General features: G+C 41.8%; 1 protein-coding gene across 5 annotated transcripts; it reads right to left on the reverse strand.

Moving 5' to 3' along the window:
- Window positions 1-1,546: 1,546 nt before the first annotated feature.
- LOC147884749 (uncharacterized) lies at window positions 1,547-12,673 on the reverse strand. Of its 5 annotated transcripts, XM_087397415.1 has the most exons (7): window positions 9,601-10,284; window positions 6,114-6,222; window positions 4,716-5,954; window positions 4,054-4,592; window positions 3,432-3,808; window positions 2,953-3,013; window positions 1,547-2,816 (listed from the first exon to the last, which is right to left on the reverse strand). In XM_087397415.1, exons 3-7 carry the CDS (start codon window positions 5,734-5,736, stop codon window positions 1,971-1,973), a joined length of 2,844 nt encoding a protein of 947 aa, XP_087253541.1. In that variant the 5' UTR covers window positions 5,737-5,954; window positions 6,114-6,222; window positions 9,601-10,284; the 3' UTR covers window positions 1,547-1,970. The 5 variants fall into 5 exon arrangements, with proteins under 5 accessions (XP_087253541.1, XP_087253540.1, XP_087253537.1 ...); XM_087397414.1 differs by lacking the exon at window positions 9,601-10,284 and adding an exon at window positions 12,655-12,673 and having other exon boundaries at window positions 4,054-5,954; XM_087397411.1 differs by having other exon boundaries at window positions 4,054-5,954.
- Between the last annotated feature and the right edge of the window lie 11,510 nt (window positions 12,674-24,183).

Raw genomic sequence — 24,183 nt, forward strand, 5'->3', positions numbered from 1 at the left:
GGGTACATTACAATAGGAGTGTCTCTTCCATAGAATGTCTCTTGTGAAGGGTTGTGCCTCATACGAAGTGTCCCGTCGAAAGGGCATACCCTTCCACAAGTGTCCATTCATCAAACCATCCATAAGTCTAGATATAGAGAAAGGAATACGTCACAGATCGTGACAACAATCAAGACATCCATATCTCTTGCTTCACACTTTGATTGGTCCATCCACCAGATGGCTGTGAAAAATGCTTTCCTTCATGGTCTTTTGGATGAGGTAATGTACATGACACAACCTCCAACGCATGTTGTCAATGGGATGGAAAACAAGTATGCAAGCTGCAAAAATCTCTTTATGATTTGAAACACACATCCATGCATGGAATGCAATGGGTTCACTGCCATTTCCTAGTATATGGCTTTCAACCATCGAATTTAGATCCATCCCTCTAAATAAAAAAGACTATAGAAGACATCCTTCTAATAGTTCTTTATGTTGATGACTTGTTCATCATCGATTCCAACGAACATCTCACCTCAAAAGAATATAGCTAGCTCACCTAGGAGTTTTACAGAAAGGATATGGGAGGCATCCGTGATTTTCTTGTAGTAGAAATATGAAGGGATGACACAAGAACCAGGGCAAGTACAGAGTGGTACTTACGCAATTTTATCTACATGACTGCAAGCCATTCCATACTATGGAATGCAACATCATATTGATACCACTTCGGTAATTCTCCAACTTCAGATCCTCTTTATACAAATAGCTCATTAGTAACTTTATCTGCTTGACTATCACCAGTCTGATGTCTCTTACTCGTGGTATTCTTAGTTAGTTCATAAGAAGACTCAATTTATCATAGCAAAGAGAGTACTCAAATATCTACAGGGTACATCGGATTATGGATTACATTATGCCAGGGTACATCGGATTATGGATTACATTATGCCAAGTCATCCAACTTACACTTCCATGAATACACTGATGCCAATTAGCCAGAAATGTAAATGATAGAAGATCTATAAGGTGGATACAACTTCCATCTTAGCTCTAGAGCTTTGTCAAGGCAAACATTGATGTGAAGCAATTTGGCTCAAAATGCTTCTATCAAAGATTGAGATTCTATCTGGAGACCCTACAATGCTCTATGCTCTATTCTGATAAATATGAGTAGTGCTCTATACTAATAATGAGTAACATCTAATTGGCAAATAACCTAGTGTTTCATGCTAGAACCAAACACATTGATCGCATTATCACTTGATTCATGAAAAAGTCCTTTCTGAAGAGATAAGCGAGGTCATAGTTATCTTCATCAAGCCACTCCAATAGAACCTTGAGAGAGGGAAGTGAGAGTAAGTTTTACAAGATGTTTTCATTGTAAAGAATTTTGCTGTAGTCACTCTGCCCAACATGTGCAACAATGTGACCATCTCTCTCTCTCTCTCTCTCTCTCTCTCTCTCTCTCTCTTTACGTCATCGCATATGAATTTGTTTTGTTGTAGGGAAAAAGACTATCATGTGCACGTGTAACCATGTGGATACAATAGCTGCCATAGAATAATTTACATCTGTTGCAAATTATGCAGCGGGCTGTTCTACATGTTCTTGGGCAATTATGCAAGCTCCTTATTTTACATAGAACTCTAGCTTGGCCTTCCACTCCTGTTGATCGGGGCTGGGCCCTAACAGAAACAACAGCACAAACAAGATGGGCAGCAAGGGAACGCTCTCTAGCCTATAATCTTAGGAATAGGTTTACAAGAGTTGGGACACCCAATAGAGAGGGCACTACATTTACAATATTATTGGGTCAGGAACAGATTGCTCTAGCATGGTGGCGATGCTCTGTCTAAAGGCAAGAAGGCAACGAAGTAATGGGTTTACATCTTTGTGGAAAATACATTGATGGGTTGCTTACAATCTCTATTAAACATAGCTCTACGCATTTGCAAGACTGAGGAAACAAAGACATGTGCCCCTCAGCCAACATAGTCCTGATGAAGGACATGTGTTGCAAATCGCTTCCGGTTCTGGAAATTCATAGCATCGTAATTGCTGGTATATCCAGCTGCACTCTCATTCAGACTGTAATAATCGGCTGGACCACTCCCTCCTTGTTGTCTTCCGTGCGCATACTGCTGTTGGGCTCCTGATAAAGACAACCCCTCACTGTGTTGCAGGCCTAGTGTGAGAGACACCCCACCATTAGCAGCATACCTTGCACCAAGGGCTTCGTGCGAATAGCTGTTCAAGCCATTAACCTGGAACGATGCATAACCTCCAACGTTTTGATGGTCTGCTTGAACAAGGCCGTTGTGAGGCATATCATAGCGCTCTCTGTTCCTGTCCTCAGTCCTGATTTTAATGTCATGTTCCAAGACATCGTCACCACGAGCTTCATCAGGTTTGTGATCCACGCCTGTGCTAGAATTAGGGGACAACAGGGAAGTACAATCCTGAACTCCATTCCTAGCTTTTTTAACACTTTGCCGCATGCCTTCCTTGTCAAGAAATAAGAAACTATCAGATGATGAGGTGGTCAATTTTCTACTTTGTAGTATGTCTGAAGCATGGTCTGCTGCATTTTTTGGCTCTGGAAATCCTTCATTGTTTCTGTCGGATATCTTAGCTTGATTCACAGCCTTGTTTATTTCGCTACTTACTGCACCATCTATCATCCCTGCCCCCTTATTCATATTTTCTCCTCCGTCTTGAGCTGGTTTATCTGCTCCTTCTGCCTCTCCCTCCCTCGTTTCTTCCAAATACATCTCTTCAACCATCGGTTTCCAAAGGCGTACCCGGGCATTGATAAACCAATTTGAGACCTGCCAGCACAATCCCAGCAAGATCTCCACCTTAAACATTTTCCAAAGGAGACAGTGAGGACTTCCTGACTTTGCCTGCTTCTTCAAAACACTAATATTATGTATAAGAGATGAAGACTCTTCTGCACGAAATTACCTGACTACGAGTAAGCCCCGTCTGCCTGGCCAAAAGAAGCTTATCGGCATCTTTTGGGTACCTAAGAAGACAAAAAATAATTTAGGCAGAGGTTCCCCTCCTACAAACTCAACCACAACCAAAGAAAATAGAAAGTGTAACTAATCATCTGGGTAGACTTAAAAGAATACTGTTGCCTCAGGGATTCAAAAGCCCAGTCATGGTTAAAGACTATAAGACTCTGTTTGTGCTGTTTGTGTCTCTCTGTGAAAAGAACATGCTGGTTATAGATTGTATGCTTCCCAGTATGTTGTTGTCTTGGGAGGTTGAGATCAGAATTTTCCAAGAAAATTAGCAATGACTGAAAAGAACCACCTAACATACAAGGGTTTGGGTTGTCCACAAGTACTGCAACTTAGCTTTAAGGCATACATTTTGATTGGTGAAAGATAAAAGAAACCACTAAGCCACAGTGAAAACACTCTAGCTATAGAACTTACGGGTGAAGGAAGTGCTCAAACAGCCAAGCTCGGAGAATAGACACAGAACGTTCAGGAAGACCCCTCTGCGGTCGCCAAGCGTGTTGCTGCATCATCCCCAGCTGCTGCAAAGCACGTTGCTGGCGCAATTGTTGATCAACAAAACGTAACCTTGATGTTTCTCCCCTCCCTAGTCCTGCAATATCTTCCTCACCAAGAGCTCTGCCGGTGGCACGAATCTGACCACTGATTGCATCTCTTAGACAGCGAAAATGCTTGGAAATAGTCTGAAGTGCAAGTGCAGTGTACGTTCTGGCTGCACCTAAACCAGCTGCAGATTCAAAGGATGCCACAACTATCTGCATTTGATGGTAGTATTGCTTGTACCTCCGATCGACCTGTACAATGAAAAATAGATTCATTAACAATGAGCAGCACTCAAGGAAGCCTCTATAAATCAGCATCAAGGAATCATTGTTGGACATCCCAATGTTAAAAACTCTCTCAAGAATACGTTGCATTTGTAATTTGGCTCTTACAAACTTTGCCTCTAAAGGAATCGAAAAACGTATGAGATTTAAAAATTTACTATGTGCCAGTAAATCTTATGGTTCTAAATATAAAACTGTGGATACCTTCTTACCTCATCTCGCATTGCCATGAGCTTTGCCTTCTTCATTTGGAGTTCTTGTCTTTCTCCCGATGAGAGCTCAACAATATTTTCAGTATTGTGTTCTGAATTACCTGCAGTAGTACTGGGCATGGCTGTGACTGTGGGATCGCCATCTTTTCCACTGGTCCAGCTAACCCCAGGTTCTCCGTCCTTTCCAGTAGTCTCTACCAAAGTTCTGCCTTTCGCAAAAGAGCCATCACTCATAGAGGTAGGCCCCATCCAAGACTGCAGCTGTGTGCGCTTAGATGAGCTGCTCTTTATGCCTCTTCCAACACTCACCACCTCATTAAGCAATTCCTGTGCAGCTCTAAGATATTTTGAGCCATAACTAGCCATTGTTGGGGCATTTGTCATTATGTTAACTTGTCTGTTACTTGCTGCACCATTGAGCTGATTTTGAAATCCAGTTCCTAGCATTGTCTCTCTGGACGAGGCTTTGAAGGAGCTCAAACTGCTTCCAATGCACTTGTTTGCAAATCGGTCTCCCTTGCTCGTACTACTGTCCATGCCTGCATTTGAAAACCCTTGACAATTGCTTACAGGTGTTTCAGTATGCTGTATTGGGAAGGACTGTAACTGGATCATTGAAGGCTGCTGTGGAGAAAGAGAGAGAGAGAGAATCTGACCAGCACCTGTGGAAGCTTGCAAATTTTCCATGCTTAAGCCAAGTGCAACACCATTTGGAATCAACGATGTTTGATCCTGCTGCAGAGATGAATGAGAGAGACCCCCCACACCAAAATGAGACATGTCAGAGGTTGACTGCTGTCCCCCATCAACCGAGTTAAGCCGACTTGCCAAAGACTGATGATCATCTGTCACACCACTAGAAGGAATGAATGACAGCTCATTTCCTCCATTCCAGTGATATGCATGGCTATTTACGCGGTTTGCAAATAGATTTGGTGATGTATTTTGATGTCCCATATTCGTGTTTGATATTGCAGCCATGTGGGGCTGCTGAGATAAATGTGACTGTGTCAGAGCAGAGGGAAGTGAGTATCCGTTGTAGTGCTGTTGCTGTTGCTGTTGCTGTTGTCCAGGATTGCCAAGTGGGCTTCCATGACCCATTGCCCCTGTAGTAGGGCTGATTAGGACCATATTACCTGTATTGGAAGAATCACCATACCCAGGATAGCTTGGGTTCATGAGATAGAGAGTCTGCATTGAATCAGCTGCTTGGACATTCGATCCAGTGAGATAAGTAGCCATTGCACCTCTGCCAATGTTTGCTGCAAATTGTCTTGATGGGGACCCGGAATCAATCACAAAACTGCTAGCAACACTTCCAGACGTAGATAATCTGTTGACATTGGTAGGAGATGCTTCTTGACAGCTTTGACTGACTCTATATTGAAATTCTAACTGGTCACTTGTATTACTCCAAAGTTCTGTCTTAACAGAAGTCACACACGATTGACTTGATACATCTGACGCAGGTGAGGGTAGATAGGTAGCACCCTCTCTTGATTTCGCTAACAACTCAGCTCCAGTATGAAAATTAAAGCTATCTGATGGTATCATATGGCTTTCAAAAGTTGGCACCTCCGCTTGAATTTTTCCTTGTAGTATGGCCTGCTGTGGGTAAGTTGATACCACCGTTTCATTGACAGCTTGTACTTTCGTGCTCACACAATGTTGAGACCCAAACATGTGGCATGGAGCACTCTCAGGTGACACTGTTTGGAGAGAATTCAGATGGTGATCATTTTCATGATCTTTGATGGAATAGGTTTCCTCTCATTTCTTGCAATTCCTGGATATCTTGGACCCTGCAACTGTCCATCTCTTTTAATTGTTGCTCTTCATAAAGTTCATATTCTTCAGGCTCAGCTAATTTGTGATGTTCAATAAAGCGATGTTTCAGCCTTCTGGAAAACGAACGACATAGAAATGCTTTAGACATTCAGACTCCACATCAGGATTAGACTCCCCACTATAATTGCCCTTACACCTCAATAATATGCATATTTAATTCAGGTGGCCATGCAAGGAAACAGAGAGCTATTCAGCACTTTCTAGATACTAACCAGGAGCTTTTTCACAGTAATGATGCAAGAAGGCTTCAGGGGTAACTTGAGATTGCTTTTGCATCAAACCATCCATTATCTGCAGGCTGATAATTCTGAAATGCATTACCTGCAAAAAATTTCAACAAATTGTGAGTTTTGCTTTTGGTAAATGATTATATCTCAAATGAGGTCCAGAAAACTGTGTCAAAGACAATTTACAGGTGCTCCACCTGAACAGGTAGCATATGAAAGTGAAAAACCATTTTCTTTCTATCTAAGTTAGATTTGGAATGGTATATACTACAGCATGAAGATCACTATTCAGTTTCACCCTCGTCCCCCACACTTTCAGAGGCCAGTTCAGCCATGTCGGGCCAAGTCGTAGGATAGTCTTTGAAACATGACCATGCAGCCATTGAGCATGGCAAGAATCAGGCTACTTTAGGCTTCATCATCCAGGGTTGAAGGTCTCTTTGAAGGAAGAGGTGGAAAAGCACCACAATCCATCCATTGCCTTAATTTATTACTGGACGTTTTGATTCACCCACGGGACCATTTTGTATATCTAGAGAAATAACAAAAATGCCATGGGAATATAAAGAGGCCAGTCAAAAGTGCACACATTAACATGTGTTGTAAAATTTCTCCCTCATTTCAAGGTTCTGCTTACCTTTTATCATCAAAAGTATCATACTTGTAGTAAAGATACAATGTTAAAATGACTATGTAGTAGTGATGTATAATGTTTCTAATACTAATGATGCTGCACTTGTGTGTTATTGGTAATAGTTAACGTAAAAATGAAACATTACCCACTATTATAAGATTGCTCCAATTAAACGCAAATTTCAAATTTGACTCTTAAAATGAGGTGTTGGGTAGTTATACATGGGAAGCTTAGTAAATTGGCATCATGATACCACTTCTTAGAAGTATCAATTTGAGGAACAACTATAGCAGAAGTAATATTACATTCTCGTCCAAGAGGGTCCTTAAACGATGGACAGCTATGTTGAGAGGTATGGGATTGTGATCTCAGATGCTGAAAGCGCTGTCTGTTTTTTTAAAGGGGCATGTGGTGGTGTTACTTACTTTTAAAAATAAGGGCGTTTCATAAGTCTTCATTAATATTTTCTGCCATGATTGAGCAGGCGAATAAGGGTCGTGCAGACCTCCAAAAACAATCTATTAAAGGGGGCATGCAGAGAGTCCCAGCTGTATTCAATTAGCATAGAGATACGAGAGGGTAATACAGATCTTCAAAATTCCATATTTTTTGATGTACCACAAGGCCTCCCAATCGAGAAAGTAGAAGTCAAGACTCTACGTAAGGCAAGAAGATTGGGTAGGTAAGCCTCAAAGGCCATCGAGCCCTAATGTTTTTATATAAAAACTACGACATCAATAAGCAGAGTAGTGCATTGTCTTTGCATGTGGCTTCTTTCTTAACTATACAACCTTGAATAGGTAATGTTGATGATTATCCGAGCCTCATCGAAGGGCCTGCTTGTCAAGCCCTTGTGTTGTGGAAACCAGAGGCAGAAAACAAAGGAATATGGCTTTCACTATCTTGAATGAAGGTAAAATTTTGTGATTACATAAAGCAAGAGCAGAACACTCTCTGATAGGTGATGTTCAAGTGCAACAAATCCATTGGGGCATTCTGACTCTATTCCGGTAAGTTGTTACTAAAGTAGCTTTTTCTCAACAAAATGCAGACGCCACAAGGTGTTGAGTCTGGGAGGTCTAGCCAACTGTATCCCTGTACACTCGTGTCGAAACAAGTATCTGGAAGCCAGACCGATACTAAATAGAAATGCAATAGAACTGGCTGCTTGCATTGGAGAGACCATCATAATTGTTGACTCTGTGAGACATGCCAGAAGCCATCATGTGGTCTCCTAATATCAAGGACATTATCCAATATTTCAGACCACGATAAAAAACAAACGCCTGGATCCTGCCCAACCAATTCAAGAACCATTAAATCACAGGTGACCTTAAACGAGATATACCCCCATGCCTGTACACAAGGAACAGTCAATGGGGTATGGAGCAGATCCATACCCGATCTTACAACTTCATAGTTACATTTCTGGAGACAGTGCTGTGCTACAACTGCAGTCACTATACATAATTAGTAAGGCATTTGGCCTCATCCACAAATTACGTGCCTGCTCTGTTTCTAGTAGGAACTGGACTTCACCTAGAGTCAATTGTCCCCCACGCTTGATGTACTTTGCAGACGTCGTGTTCCTCACTCATTCAGGCCAAAAGCATATTTGTGTAGGATGACCACTTATTATCATACACCTCGTATTCAAACACAGGTAAAATGATACGTGTTTTCCTATCATGAATGTGGGGCATTTTATAGCTCTGACGAAGGGAATTGAAATTCAACATCATTTTTCTAACTAGCAATATTTCTAAGTCAGATATCTACAAAGACAAGCGTTAGTCATCGAAGCTATTTCAGTAACATTTAAAGCCTGTTTACGTTTCAACGAAGATATGGATTTAATTTTGACGCTTGTGCAGGGTAGATTTTTAACAAAGCTGCTCCCACAACGGACACACCAAAATGTGTGTAATATTCATATATGGCAAGCTTCGTTTCTAGAGATGACTGAAACATAAAAGCAGCAGATTCGAAGCTCAAAGAACAGAAAGCAAGAAATACTAGAATCTTAAGTCTTTCCAAGACGAGAAAGTATTTGGAATAAGCTCGTTCTGTCATCAATGGAAGCTACACCCTCCCGAAGCAGACACCTATAATAAAGGTCCCACACAGTGGGATTTCTGCCTGCATCACATATATCGGAACACTTCAGACGAAAGCATTTATTCTTACAAGGCAGAGATAGCGGTTGAGGCCAAACTGTGCTTGGAAGAAAGTCGTTCTTTGGTATTAAGCGCAAGCGTGCTGACAAATCGAACGTATGCCTGCAACTACCACGGGACGGGCCATCGCCCAAATTTACTCACATTCCTACTCCCCCGCTCCTAGTCCCGTACTACGACTCTACATCTGAGCCTTGCAAAGAGGTTGTCTATCCAATTTTGAGACGCCTTCTTCCTAATCGTCCAGCGGATCGGAAAGCTGAAGATGGAAGAAGTGTCATGCTTATGCTGCCTGTCCAGTGTTCTCAAGAACTAAAAACTTGGCAAGCATCCCGCAGAACGACCGTCTCCTACTGTCGCACACAAAGAAGGGGGAGACTTTCTTTAAGACCGTGCAGCTCGGAACAAAAAAATTTCCACGGCAGGCAAAACAAGACGATGACTATGGCGGAAAGAGGATGACTCCAGGGTCGTTTTACATGAGATAAATGAAATCGATAAGCTCACTCCACATTTTGGGTACAGACAACCTGCCATATATCTTAGAAAGGAAACCCCACAAACTCAATTGTGTTTGCTCATTATAGCGGCTCTGAGAGGACAGCGCCAGCGTGAAGAAACAAGCGAAAGGAGGAACAAGAGAGAGAGACCCACGTTGTACCTCGTGAGGAAGAGAAGAGTGAGCGTTGTACAGAGAAGTTAGAGAAACTGCGGGGAAGACACAATTGGGCTTGCTGGAGTCTCGATCAAAAGTGGGCTTTTGATCGGCCAATCGTCCGGACCGAGGAGAGTGTGTGATGAGAAGACCATGAGAGCCCAATGAAAACAAGATACGAATGCGACCCTGGCGATCGGGAAGCGCAACCTCGGCACAGCACCAACACTCAGTATATATGATGTTGATTACCACGATAAATGGCTGACCCAACAACAGCCAAGAGGGAAACTGTATGTACTACGGCCGCCTGCAACGCAGTTCGCTCTCTGTGCAGACACTCTTTTGGAATCTAGAAGTAGGTGTCAAAGTGCTAGTACCATTGTCCCTATCAGGATGCAGGGGAGAGAGAGGGCAATGGCCATGAAAAGGGCGGCAGGGATCGGAAGGCTCTCGGAAACAGGGACTGAAAAGAAAGGGGTAGAGAAAAGAGGAAAACTGTTTTTGGGTGGGGAGGACTGAGGACTGAGGAGGAAGAAGAAGAAGAAGAAGCACTACGGTGATAGAGTATAAGGCAGATTGGGCATCAAAGCAACAGATGGGGCAGGGGAAAGAAGAAGGGGGATGATTTGACCCTTCTTAATGATTAGGGGCACACTGGGCTTGTGAGCTGCGAGGTGCTTTGGAGGGGGGGTGGGGGGGGAAGAAGAACCTGGGACGAGTCAGGGAATATGGGGGGAGGGGGGGGAGGGGGCGTGTCAGAGAGGGGTGGGGAGGACATGGTGAGGGAGAAAACAAGACAAGGGTCTCTCTCAGAGTCAAAGGGGAGGGCTTTTGAGTGAGCAAGCAAGTACTTATCAGAAAGGTTTGTGTGTGCACTGTGAATTTGAGGAAGGAAGGAGATGGTGGCTGGAGGGAAGCTTCCCAGAGAGGACTGGCTGGTGGGTGATGAGGGCTCCTCTGCTATGCTATGCTATGCTCTGCTCTGCTCAGCTGCTGCTGCTACTTTGCTGAGGGAAGCGGTTGATATAACTTTTGATCATTGATGCTGTTGTTGATTTTGATGGTACTGATGCTGAATGAATGGACGAAGTAGAAGGTCTGAGGGAAGGAGGAAACATCGAGGGGGTGGAAAAATGAAAGATGGCAACCAGCTGTGGCTGGTGGCTTCTACTTTGTTTGTTTTCTCATGGCTTGATGGTGCTCTTGTCTGAAGTGGTGCCCAAGAGGAGGCTCTTTAGGCTTTTTTAGTGAAGGGCGCTGGAGACAAGGATATGGCCCAATGTTTGACTCATCCAGGGAAGGTGTGAGTAGAGTTGGGGTCCATACACCGTTCAGACAGAGAGGTGTTTGACAGAGGAGGCGTGGGGGGTGCAACCATTGAACCATTGAACCATATTTGGCTAGTGCAGCAGCTAAAAGTAGCTGTTCACAGTGCTCAGAGTACGGCATTTTGAAAAACAGACACCAGTTGGAATCTCGTGAGTACTTCTTGTTTGGCTCTGGTTACTCTTAGTTGTGGTTACTTGGAACTACCCTTGAATCCCATATCCTTCCCCAAATTTTCACATCTAGCTGCACACAATAGGGCCATCTATCTATCTCCCTTGGTCACGACCCCATTCGCACGAATAAATACAAGACATCGTTCGGTATGCAAATTCTCGCTCGAGATTTGCAGGTTGCCCTGCTAGAGGTTGCTTCCTTGCTACAGAAACGAAACTGGTAAACCGCCTGCCCTCTGTGTGTAGAGAATCCCTGGTCGCATCCGAGAGGAAGATTAGGTGCCAAAACTGAGGCTGGTTTCCTGCATTCTAAAGACTGCGAAATTTTAGCTGGTTTTTCTCAAAATCTTTAGCTAGTACACAAAATTTTAGCTGGTTTTTCTCAATTTAGTGTAAAATAAATCAAAATCTTCTCCAGACACAAATTTTTAGCTTAGTTTTCTCAATTTCAGTCGGTGCAAAAAACTTCTATGGATTTTGAGTTGAGGCTTCATTGCCAACGAGTCCCCATGGAGTTACTGGGCTAAGAGGGTATTCTCGCGATGGACTAAACAACAACACTATTTTCACGCAAGCAAGACGTGGGAACAATTTCAAGAGAGCTCCAAATCATTGAATCAACGAAGATTTACGCTCTTTGCAAAAGAGGAGGTCAAAATTAGATTGGAAGGGAGTGGGTGGGTCTCCCCAAAAGTGGCTTTCTTCCCTATTTTCACACTTAACTTTGCCCATTTCCTTGATGTTAGAGCCCGAACTAGGGAGCTATTTCCATGGGGGGTGGATGCGCACATCCAGGTGCGGGATGCGCCCCCTGTTCAGTTCACGTAGCATCCAATTGTAGGTGGCAGTGCATGTTTGAGCACCTGGGTGTGAGCTTGAGCCCAACAAATTTTGTTGGACTCCTTTCACCACCCGCTGCTCTGCACTCTGCCCCTCGAAAATGAGAGCTTTCCAACCTCCCAAGGGTCACATCCACCTCCACAGTCTACAGCTTCCGCACTATTCTCTCGAACAGCGTCAACTGACTACAGGTGCAATCTTCTACCACCTCTACTCAAACGAGCACCGCACCGAGCTCCCGTGGAAACAAGACCTAGGAGGAGTATTCCATGGATTCTAAGAGCAATTCCCTTAAATTGAGAAAAAACCAGCTAAAGTGTGTGTCTTTAGAATATGGAGAGAAAGTCCAAGGGTCCATGGGAAGCTGCTAAGAACACGCTCAATTGCTACACCATGGATTTTTCCACCAACTTTCACTGCTCTACCAAACCTTCTGCGAGCAGCCACACCTCGAAAAGATCTTCCAGTCACGCTACGCTATTGCTTTTTTTTACAGAATCTAGAGACTGCCATCAGTTTAGCTTCTTCGGCAACTTATAAGGCGCTTGCGGAATGCTTAGAGTGTAATTCACCTATGGCAATCCTGCGCAGCTATGGGCGGTCGCTGAGAGCCTAGCTATAGCTATACATCATTTGCTTGTTGCCCACAAAAAGTCGAAATAGAGCTCAGCTGCTTCGCTTTGAAAGCTGATTACAAATGCAAATAGAGCCGTACCTGAAGATGAGTTTATTGGACAGCTCCAGTAGCTAGCTAGCTATGGCTGGCTCTCTTGTAGCTATGGTGTTGCATCAGCTTCGCAGCGCCCGAAAAAAAAAAAAAACAGAGTTCCAATATGGTGTTAAGCAGCCATATCGTCTATCCTTCCCTTTCTCGCCATCCTTGTACCTCGTATTGCCCCTCCCCGTCCCAATCCACCTCCCTCCCTTCTTTTTCTACAAAGTCCCTCCCTTACATCATCAAAACAACGCACCATAGAATCATCTTCACCACCGCTACCGTAGCATGACGACGACCGCGGGTCAGGAATTTGGACGATCCCACGGAGTGAGATAGATACTGTGGACTGATGGTATAGAGAGGGAGACCCTTAGAAGGGGACGTAAGTAAAAGTCACTATGCGCTGCTACTCATCAGGGCTACACATTGCGCCTGCGAAATATGCAACGAGTAAACAAATATTAAGCGCATACGAGCTTGCTGGTGCTTTTTCTCGCGCTCGAACATCAACCCATCATCGTCTACTAGATTACTACTGCTGTTCCTGCGGCTGTTGCAGCGCTCATCTAAGAAACTCTCCCTCCGAGATTGATTCAGTGATTGATGTGCTAAACTTTCACCCCCGACATTTCTTGTCACTACCCTCAAATCAGCAGAACTTATCGTCGGCTTTTCTCTCGCTGACAGCTTAATCTTTATATACTAAAACATCTCTCCGTCTCCTGCGGCTCTCGAGTCTCTCCCCCGCTCTCCACACTTCACAGCATCTCGAGTCTCGAGTCTCTCAATGCTCCCAATCACTACTGTTGTCCGGCTTCTTCTCCAACCTCCTTCCGATCATTTGCAACGCCTTCCATGCAGCCCACATCCGCATCGTCGCCTTTACCCATCTTCTACAGGACACTAGGATCCTGCAGCATGCTCCGCTTTTGTCTCTCGTTGACAGCCCAAACGTTTTTTATATTCAAAATACGTCTCGCAGTCCGTCTTATCTTCCCGTGACCCGTCCATGGAAATTCTTCCATGCAATCCTCGCCAAAACCTGTCTGCACAGGATACCTTGTTCCCATCGTTCATCATTTGGCTTCGTGCAAACAGACGATTGCAGGCCTAACTATAGTTTGACTCTATCCTCAATACGTGTTTTGATTGATTCATGTTAATTGTGTTGCCTAAAAGGAGGCACATTAGCAACTCTATAAAATAATCTCCCAAGATATTTGCTTCATAAAGCTTCTCTAGACACTAGAAAAACCTGTCTCTGTTCCTAGGTAGCTGGTCTCATTACTAATGCTTTTAACTAAAGAATAGCTTTATCAAACACAATCTTCTCTTTCATGAGCATCCTTTACCCTTCTCATTTTCTTTTCCTCTTTCTCAAAAGTCTTTCACACTAGGCCTACTCATCAGTTTGTGACAATTTGCCAAAATTGTAAACTTCCCCATCCATTGCCAGAATTGGAACCTTCCCTATCTATAGATGGACATTCATGCCGTTTGTGAAGCGCTTAATATAACACAAGCCAAGGTTGGAGCTATATGCATAGAGACTTATTGAATCTTCCAACTTTTGCAATATACTAAAGGTTTTTTGGCTCATAAGTCAACATGTCCATTACTAAGTGATATCAAACCTATTCTTTGGAACGTGCCTTAGCTTCATCACCTGTTCATGGCATTCATCTTTTAATAAATAAAGGTAATGTTATATAAAAGACTACTAGGATGGAGCTTTTAAAGATTGAGGTTACTAATTATAATTAATAACAATACAATTTTGTTTTCTCCAAAGAGGAAATTTTTGAGGTTACCAATTACATTAGTTCAAAGGATACCCCTAAGTGATCCACTAACATCACCTCTCTCTCTCTCTCTCTCTCTCTCTCTCTCTCTCTCTCTCTCTCATGTATGCAACATCCTTGCTTTCGTGCACATAATTGCAAAAGCTTTGGATCTATTCTGAAAGCTAGTAACCTTCACTATAATAAGAGCTCCTTCTACATAACCTCACGTCTTGCCCAAGATATAAAAATTATAAATTGAGAGAAAGGATGAAAAGTAGCAAATGATTGCCAAGAGTAGTATAAGAATTATCATTGTCATTTATATTAATCAAAGGATCTAATAAGGATAGTACAACAATAATTTAAGAGCACTTTCTCTCTATAAAGAAAAGACGTGTCACGTAGATGGGGATTCAATGATGCAATAAAGTCATTTGTACAACTTGACCTCTAAAGTTTGCGTGTGAAAGGGGGATTCACGATGTTGAGACATTCAATTTCTTTTGCACGAGATTTGAAATCCGATGTATCTCTTCAGATTTGGCCGTGTGATGGGCAATGTGAGATTGTGAAATTGTAATGATGAGCTCAACAAGTTAATGTGACAATGAAAGTTCATTTCTTGCCACAAGAATGATGCCACGTGCATTGTATAGTTTGAGAGGACCACATAGTGCGCTTGGTGGGAATCTACACTCCAAGCATCAAGCATTGCTTTTTAGATAAGCAAGCACCTCATGCTTACCTTTTGTACACCTTTTTCTATGATAATTTGATTCTATCAACCAAAAAAAGATTTGTATTTTGACATTGATGCATTGGATATATAAACGTGCTAGGTTAAGGGGCCATACTTTCAAGTGGCCGTCTCATGATACTCTAGAATGAGGACAGAATATTCCGTGACAATGGAAGGTCATTGATTTCAAAAGGAAAGTCGAGCTCTAACCTCCCGTATTTTGCAAAAAGAAAAAACACGCACCGGCACAATTTTTACCTTGGGAAGATGCTAGAGGGAACAATTGAGAGAATGCGGACATTTGTTAGAGATTTTAATAGATGCCATGCGTTGATAAGAGGAAATAATAAGTAAACATGTATTGAGCAACTAGGGGCCAACTTTTGTAGTCGTGATTCAAATTTTCATAATTCAAAGAATGCATTTTTAAAAAGACGAGAAATTTTTCGGAAGTGTGTGGAATCGGTAAGTGGTTGGTCCCCAAGAAGGTATCACAAGCCTCAAGGCGAATTAAGCAGCTAATAAAGCGACGCGGGACTATGATAAAGCTAATAAAGGTATTTAAAAAGGGTCTAATAAAGCGACCGGAAACTGGCGGTAGGCGGAACGGTTGAAATGTCACTAAAAAAAAGGGGAAACGGTCAACGGGGGGTTGAAAGTGGGGACGGCGCTGGTTTGATGCGGCTGTCACGCTGTGTTCACATGGCGACAACAGCGTGGCCGTGACTTTCGCCTCCACATTTGGCGGTGGATGTTGACAGCCCACTGCCGGTTACCCCACCTCCCCCTTTTCTGCCTCGCGTTCACGGCACCCTCACGTTCGCCGTATTTCTTTCCCCTTTTTCCAAATGCATTTCCTTCTTTTTTTCCTTCACCCCTTTTGAAATTTGGGCCTCACCCTTCACCTTCCCCCTCCCCCCCTTGCTCGGTGCTTCTTGTTGGATACACTAAACTATAAGGCTCCCCTAATGTTTTTTTTCTTTTTCGAAAACAAAAATTTTATTTACCATATGGAAAAAAAGAAAGGGGAGGAGGGCCGGGGGTGGGCTACCCCCCACAAAAAGAATTCTCAACCTCTTATCGGAAGGCTAATCTCCACAATCAGTTTTGACAAACTGCGCCAGCATTGTATTTTTTTTTACAAGCCTGCACTAGTGTTCGCAAAAAATTGGGAAACTATGTAGCAAAAGAATGTACAAAAAATCGGTGAACTTTGTTCAATGAAACTTGAAGGTTTTTTTTTTTTATTCATTGAGAAATTCAATCTTTCATAAAAATCCGGCAAATTATGTACAATGAAACTTCAAGTTTCCAATTTATCTGAGAGATTTGACTTTGCAAGTTTTAAACTTCATACATTTTTTCATTTTTGAGTCATATTTTGGCCTCACAACGTGAAAAGCTCTATGCAAAACTTGTGAGATGGAGAGTTAAATGTTTCTCTATCTGCAAACGTAAAACTTCATGAATGTACAATGAAACTTCAAGTTTTCAAATTTACTTGAGAGATTTATCTTTCCAAGTTGTAAACTTCGTAAAAAATTTCATTGTTTAGTTATATTTTGGCCTTACAACGTAAAAAGTTCTATGAAAAACCTGTGAGGTGGAGAGTTAAAGGTTTATCTATCTGAGCTTGTCCATGAACACTAAAGTCTCGGCTTGAACCTTCCTCCATTCGTGTCTACATGCCCATTAACTTGACAAGTTCCCCCTCCCTCCCCCTTCCCTTCGACCCCTTTATTCGCACGGCTCCCATCACTCTACCGCACCTTCTGACATGCCCCACATGGCTATCTTGTTTCAAATTTTCTGATGAAGGACTTAGGAGCTCACGTCTTTCTCGCACTTGGAGCTTATGATATGGAGATCAATAAGTGAGATGGATTTCAAATGCTATGGTCCAAATTACTATGGCTACATGGTACCTTTCACGATCCAAATTCCTATGGCTACATGGTATCTTTCAATGTTGGTGATGTTTGCCTCAACCTCATTTTCGTAAATGCCTATGTCATTTATCTCGTGATTGGAACTAAGTGGACGTGTATTTCTCCATCTTCCTCCTTTTCATGCCTATTCACTACATAAATTAATCATGTCTCAAGGCACGAGACACTAGATGGTAGTTGTAGGTAGAGTCCTTTAAAGGAGGATCTTGACATAATGTCCCTCTCGCATCATGCCCTAGGCCTTCCAAGTCCAGAATCTCTAGCTTAATGCAATACAACCAAGTAAGTATCTTAATCTCTAATAGAGGCGAAGATGGAACAAGATCTTTGTTGCATATGGGAAAGATCACAGTAGATGAGCCCATGTTTTGATAAAATATTATGGTGACATAGATCCACTAATGGATATTATGTTGCTTGTTGCTTGGTCGTCTCAATTTTCAATATTTTTGGTTTCGCGCAAGTGGGTGTATTAAGCATCCCCTTGGGAATACACACCCTTAAGTGTGGTACAGGTGATGGGCATTTAATTTTACACCATTGTATGAGGTCTTCGGTTGAATGACACTGTATATTTAGTGCCTTCACAAGGGTCAACGCCATTATCAGTTCAATGACACTGTTCATTCAATTGAATGACACTGTTTTTTCGATGCCTCAGACACTCTAAGTTTAAAGACTGATGAACTATGGCGATTAGCACTAGGAGAATTTGTTTTTAAATCCATGTGCATACGTCTAAACCATTTTGGGTTTGGTCCGATGTGTTCAACATATGCAAGTGCCAAGATGTGTTCAACAAGGGGCTAGCATTGTGCATGTGATAGCCAATGTGAACCTTTAGTGATGCAATAGAGGCATTAACACTCTACTTATCATTATATTCTTTATTTACTTAGCCATAATGTGATAGGTATTATTTCATAATCCACCCGGTTCTTATTCAACTTTGCTCATTCGATTATGAAACAATTATGGCTGCCTTTATTTGTGCCAAAATTATAAATGCTAACTTAAAATTTTCAATGTCAAATGGAATCTACACATGGTTTAAGCACAAATATACAAGCAAGAAGCCAACTGATATAAGGAGAACCAATTCCATGACGACGTTTCACAATTTAACTCGATCGAGCTATATGGAATTTTTGAAGATGGTGTACAAACAAGTCAACTAGCTAGCCAATATAATGGCTTTGTAAGGAATAAGGACTTTGTTGGTAAAGGAAGGAGAGGATGATAGCTAGATGTTTGATACCTAGAGCTTTGTCATGGTTGCAAAGGTTGACAAGTTTTTCTTAATTTTAAAGATGCGAAAAGCTGACTAGATTTACTCTTTAAAAATGACCAAGGTGGTTTCAGAAGGCCATCCAGCCAGAAAAAAGAGTGTCTAGAGAAGGGATGATGGCAGCCGTCGATGAGGTGCTGACGTTTGGATGGGGATGATGGTAGCCGTCGATGAGGTGCTGAGAGTGTGAACCGTTGGATGAGAGAGGGCTGATGGTAGCAGTCGATGAAGGGGTGAGAGCGTGGACCGTTGGATGGGCAAGGGCTGATGGTAGCCGTCGATGAGATGAGGACATGGCGCCAAATTCAAAATGCTCGTACAGCAGACTGACGACTGGCGGCCCTCTGACGTGGCGCCCACCATTGGCCTCTTAATTAAGTATTAATCGAGATTAGTTAGTGGGCTCTTTAGCTTTTAAGCTAAGATTAGACGTAAAGCGCGCCAAGGGAGCTGCGCGTGCAGGTTCACCGAAGGATGGACATGACCGATGCACCGTTGTGATTGCTAGAATCCTTGATCCAACGGTTCAAATGGTTTCTGCTTTCTTCGAAAAAGATCATTTCTTAGAAGATTCCCTTTTCAGACATAAAAGGACAATATTCTCCCCCTCTCGGGCCCCAACGTTTAGATGCAATCCTTTTTTTTAAATTTGAAAAATCCTCTCTCTTTTCTGGCCCCCCTCGCTTAAAAGGAGGCTAAACGGAAGGCACATATTTGTTTTTTTTTCCCAAGAAATTGCAAACCTGACAATTTTCATTTGTCCCTTTGGTGGTTAAGAGTCCTTCTCTCGTTGGTGGTTACACACCTTTCAACAACCTTCCTTTTCTCATACACCACCTTCTTGGATTTTGTCACACACACACATAGCTTCAACTTCCCCCTCAAGTAATCGACCACCACCCTCATTCGAGGTCTTCTCACCCCCCATGGAAAGGGCCTCCACATCACGAATCTCCACCTTCTCTTGGTGGACTCCATTAAACGCTATTTAGTGATGCAATTGGTATCGCTTTTGCACCACCAAATGAGAATGACATGCACTTATGAAAAGAGCCAACTAAGATGTGGATTTCTTAGCCGAAGAAGTTAAGAGAAAAGAACAGGGGGCTTAACTTTTCTTGCATTGCTCATGAACAAATGTTATTGTTGTACATATAGAGAAAGCAATCCCTATAAATGAGAGCATCTAATTAGCATATACACCACAATAAGGCTCCTACCATCAATTTACCTTTCATGGATCATTTCTAACTATCATCAAAATGAGATTAAAAATCCCTTATAAAACTGCTAGTAAATTCACCATGTCACTATAATAAGCAAATAATCTTTTTGTCATCATCCAATTGTCATCAAAATGTGCCTTTGCAAATTATTCACAAATTCTTTATTACTATAATTGATACAAATGAGATCCAAATTTCTGGAGTCAGTGGCACATCTTTTCCTTCATGATGTCATTACCACATTCTAAGTTGCAACCAACATCAAGCCAAAATATCTAAAAAGCTCTCTGTATAATGTTCATGTTATCCTATAAAGTGGGAAATTTTAACATAGATCATTTTGTAGAAACTTGAATACCATATTACCTTTATTGAATCATGTACTATCACAAATATTTAATGAAGATGGACTAGGGATGCATTGATATATCATAAACTTTCTATGTACATAGATCTGTAGTATAGGCAAAGTTTTATTACATTTAACCAAATGGTAGTGATCAACAAAAAGTCGCTATAATAAGAAAATGGGTTTATAATACTAATCTACCAAAAGGACTAAGCTTTGTACTCCTTGTCAACATTTTGCACAAAAATAGCACAAGTAAAAATTTTGTTGATGTCATATGGTCCAATCATTACAATTGATTGACATCAAGGTTTGGATCCTACCTCGTTGATTCACATCATAGTTTGGATCCCACCTATTTGATCTCCTATAGCCAACAACAGCAACATGATTGAGCTTTCATGTGCTCATTAATTGAGCACATGTTCTTGTTTTTTATTACTACTTCTCACAATTTAAAACAATCCTAGGAAGATATGGGAGTGGTCACTATCAACATACCAACATTGAAATGGTATTAGCTTTGAGTGTGCAAGGCACTCATGTATACATTTTATCAAGGCCACATGAGTATTGTATTTCATTTGCTCTAGTTGAGTTTATCTTTTCAGGCATGCAACTATATGGAATGAGAAGAAATTCTAGCTTGTTCTTGAGCCATGTGTCTACTTTATAACCCCTTGTGTTTACAATAATCCACAGGCTAAAAGTACAATGTGCTCATAACCATAAAGAGTGGTTCAATGATTGATTTTCCCAATTATCCCCCTTGCCTTGCAACTCCCACCTTTGCCACCATAGGAATTTTTCATTGAAGTTTTCATTTCTTGATTTTGTTCTGCATGTCCAGGTTGCCACCTCCCTCCTCTTCAATGTCTCCCCTTGCCCGCCATGCACGGACCCATGCGTAGTCATGTCCAGATGTGATATGCTCTAATTGTATGCCCCAGTGCAACCTTGCTTGTGTACCATATCTCAATACCTGATGCCTTTTGTTTGGCATCATCTTCTTCTTCTTTAAGCATTGTCTCTACTTTGCAATGCTTTGAAGCTTCATCTTTATTAATTTCCTTTCCAAACTGTACACCAAATCTTGAGATCAAAATCCATCATTCCATCTTCTTAACACTCCCTAAATGCAAAGTGCAATGTGGAGAATGCAAAATGCTTTCCAATAATCTATCACAATAACATCTACTCTCACATTCTATATTCAATTTCAAGCTCATTTTTGCAAGCCACTCTATGTTGAATACAAGTTATTGTGTGCCCAAGTAAAAAAGGCATGCTACTTGGTCCTATAATTTTTGGAGAGCAAGCGTGCCAACTCTCACCCCACATGGATGAGATCCTTGGAAAGGTTGTGGTGGAAGGAGGTGAAGCTCTGTGTGTTGCATGTGTGCTGAGTTCGTAGTAGGTAGGAATGTCTAGGTAGGCAAAGGACTGAAGCAACAATGTTGTTCCTTCCTTGAGTGGTCTGAAGTGAGTCAGATGAATGTGGGAAACAATGCTTCGATTTTGGTACAAGACAACGATGGAGTAAAGGAGCCCCCACAAGTGTCTACTGATGCAAGCTCTAAGGAATGGAAAAGTAAGGATTCTAGTAGTGCAGTTAAGGAGTCTACTCAGATGTCTAGTGGTGCAAGTCCCAAGGAATGGAAGAGTGGTGGAGCTGGTTATAATCATGTTTAGGGACGCTCGTATGCTTGCGCTGCATCTGAAAAACTGCAAGGAGGTTTCACCCCCTTGTCTGATGCTGAAGTGCTTCCTTCTCAAGCAAGAACTGGGTTGACATGCTAGGGAAGCCAAGAGAAAGGGTTTGTTGGTGACTATTAAGGTGCATGCAGTTGTTTGTGAAATGCCTATTGATATGGTCAAACTGGACTTTGAGCATCTAGCTAGAGGGGGGACTATCTCTTCTTCATTGAGAGAGTTCCGATGTTGGGGGAGCTCAACAAGTTCTTGCTTTTTTAGTGTGACTTACCTGCTTCTCAGTTGACTGGTCATTTTGTGGGCAAAGGGTGCTTTCTCCTACAATGTATGTCTGAATCGGTGCATAATAATCTTATTGCAACCTAAGTTCTGCTCTTTGAGATGCTCTATGGAGGCCAAGTCACATCACAAAGCTCTTTCTCGTGCCTGAAGGAGGTGGTATAGTACAGAAAGTTCTTTGTGTTTGAGAGTTTGATGGTTGAGGAATTTCTATTTCACAAATGTCATGTAAAGGTTGAGTTCCTCGAGCTACCTTAGTGGCTGGGAGGAGCAATGGATCATGTGGCTACTACACTGGGTAGGGTTTTGTCGGTTTCATCCCCCTCAAGGAGAGATCTTGGTCTGCAAAAAGTTTGGATTATGTGGGATAGAAGTCAAGAAGTTCGTGACTTCATGCGTATTGCTTTCCTTGATCGTGATTCTGTCTTTTTTTTTTTTAGCTAAAAATGTTTTTTGTATTATGTCTCAAAAGACAAGATATAACCATGTCAAGTTCCCTTTACACCTAGTTCAACCAGTAAACAAAAGAAGAAGAAAACAAAACGAACCCTAGGAGTGATTCTATCTTTCAACGAGTGCAATTTGGGCCCTATCCGGATGCTTGCTATATTTGCAAGCAAACTAGCCATTTTGCCAACAAGGAATGCCCCCAAAAGCTAGATAATACTCGGCTAGAAAGAGGGCCGATGGATGGAGAAGTCAAAGACCCTCTCCTTCGTGATTCTGAGAAGACTGAGAATGCGGTGGCTACTTTAGAGTCGTCTAAGAAAGAGGTACCCCAACAGTTGGTGGCTCCCGGGCTGGCAACTAGGGGGCTTGAAGAGAAGGGCTGACAAATAAGTCTCATAGATCTTTTGCTAAAATTCACCTTGTTACATTGCACACCAGTTTTTAGAGGATATAAACCCTATGGTCATGCAGGTCATTCGCATTTTAAGCACATGTAATGTACATGAGGTCACATAGTTTTATAGGTTCAATGATGAATCTATGAGGATAGGTGATAGAATTTATGCAGTGGGTCATCTCACACTACTTTTACATTAGAATATGGTCCCAAGCTACATGACCATTCAATACTTTATGGATAAGCATTCTCATGAAGGTGCTCAAAAAGCTATGCCAAAGATGCTCTAAGAGAAGGTGGCTACAATTGGGTACCCAGTGCTTTTGAGCACCATGGATAAAACAAAAAAGAAACCCTATTTTTTATTACACCATTTATTAAATGGTGGTACATTAGATACATTTTTGAAGCAACTTCTTGTATCAGCCAAGAGATACTCATAGTACATGGTCGTAATGATAAGTGCAAAAGAAATCGAGCCAATGGGTGATATGATTGATATATTTATCAATGCTATTATCAATGAGGCCCATGATTTATAACGTGTAGGATGCCCCTTCATTGCACTCAAGAAATGAATAGAGTTGGAAGGTAAGTGAAAATCTCATGTTCAAAATTCTAAGATAAAGTTCTAAAGTAAGTGAAAATCTCATGTTGAAAATTCTAAGATAAAATTCCACGATTACATTGGCTTGCCTTGGAATTTTTAGATTTGTTAGTGCCTTCTTTATACAAAGTTGCTTCCAATGTGTACACTATTGGCTGGATTTTCAATGAGTTTGCTTCTTTTTTGTAGTGGATACACTAGGAGTTTAGGAGTTGCACCTATATTTATAGACTTCAAAAAGAAATGATAGATCATAGCACATGACCACCTTTGTATGTGTTGGCCGTATATGTAATGTATTTTTAGTAGGTATTTGGAATCTGTTTTGATTTGTACATGCATGGTTGAGCATTGGGTATGCATTAGAGGTGATATATAGGGGCGAGAATGAAGTTAAAGATGTGCCCATTGGCTCAATATATTATATAATGCTAGCTTTTGTATCAACATGCTCTTTTCTTTTTCCAAAGGGCAAATGTATTTTTTTCCTTATGGGATAGAATTTTTTGAATGAAGTGGAACGTTGTTATTAAGTGTTCATCTTTTTTATGATTTTGTGGGCTTTAGCAGATTTTAGCGTGTGCAAGAAAATACCCATTTTTATATTTGATTAAAGCATCCTTGAACACATGCAAGTGTTAGCGTATGGAGGAGGGTTCAAGTAGTGGTGGATGGCTTGAGGAGGTGAGCACCCAAGAAGGGTAATGAAGCACCCAAGAAGTGGTGGATGGCTTGAGGGGGTGAG

The sequence above is a fragment of the Dipteris shenzhenensis genome, chromosome 26 (assembly GCF_047967505.1).
Source record: "Dipteris shenzhenensis isolate YYH24624 ecotype China chromosome 26, Dip_SZ_1.0, whole genome shotgun sequence".
Lineage (NCBI taxonomy): Eukaryota > Viridiplantae > Streptophyta > Polypodiopsida > Gleicheniales > Dipteridaceae > Dipteris > Dipteris shenzhenensis.

Coding starts and splice junctions, on each gene's coding strand:
- LOC147884749 (XM_087397414.1), bottom strand. CDS start 5,736: ATGTTTGGGTCTCAACATTGTGTGAGCACGAAAGTACAAGCTGTCAAT. Junction 3,809..4,053: donor TCATGGCAATGCGAGATGAG/GTAAGAAGGTAT, acceptor TTCATTGTACAG/GTCGATCGGAGGTACAAGCA. Junction 3,014..3,431: donor TTTGAGCACTTCCTTCACCC/GTAAGTTCTATA, acceptor TTGTCTTCTTAG/GTACCCAAAAGATGCCGATA.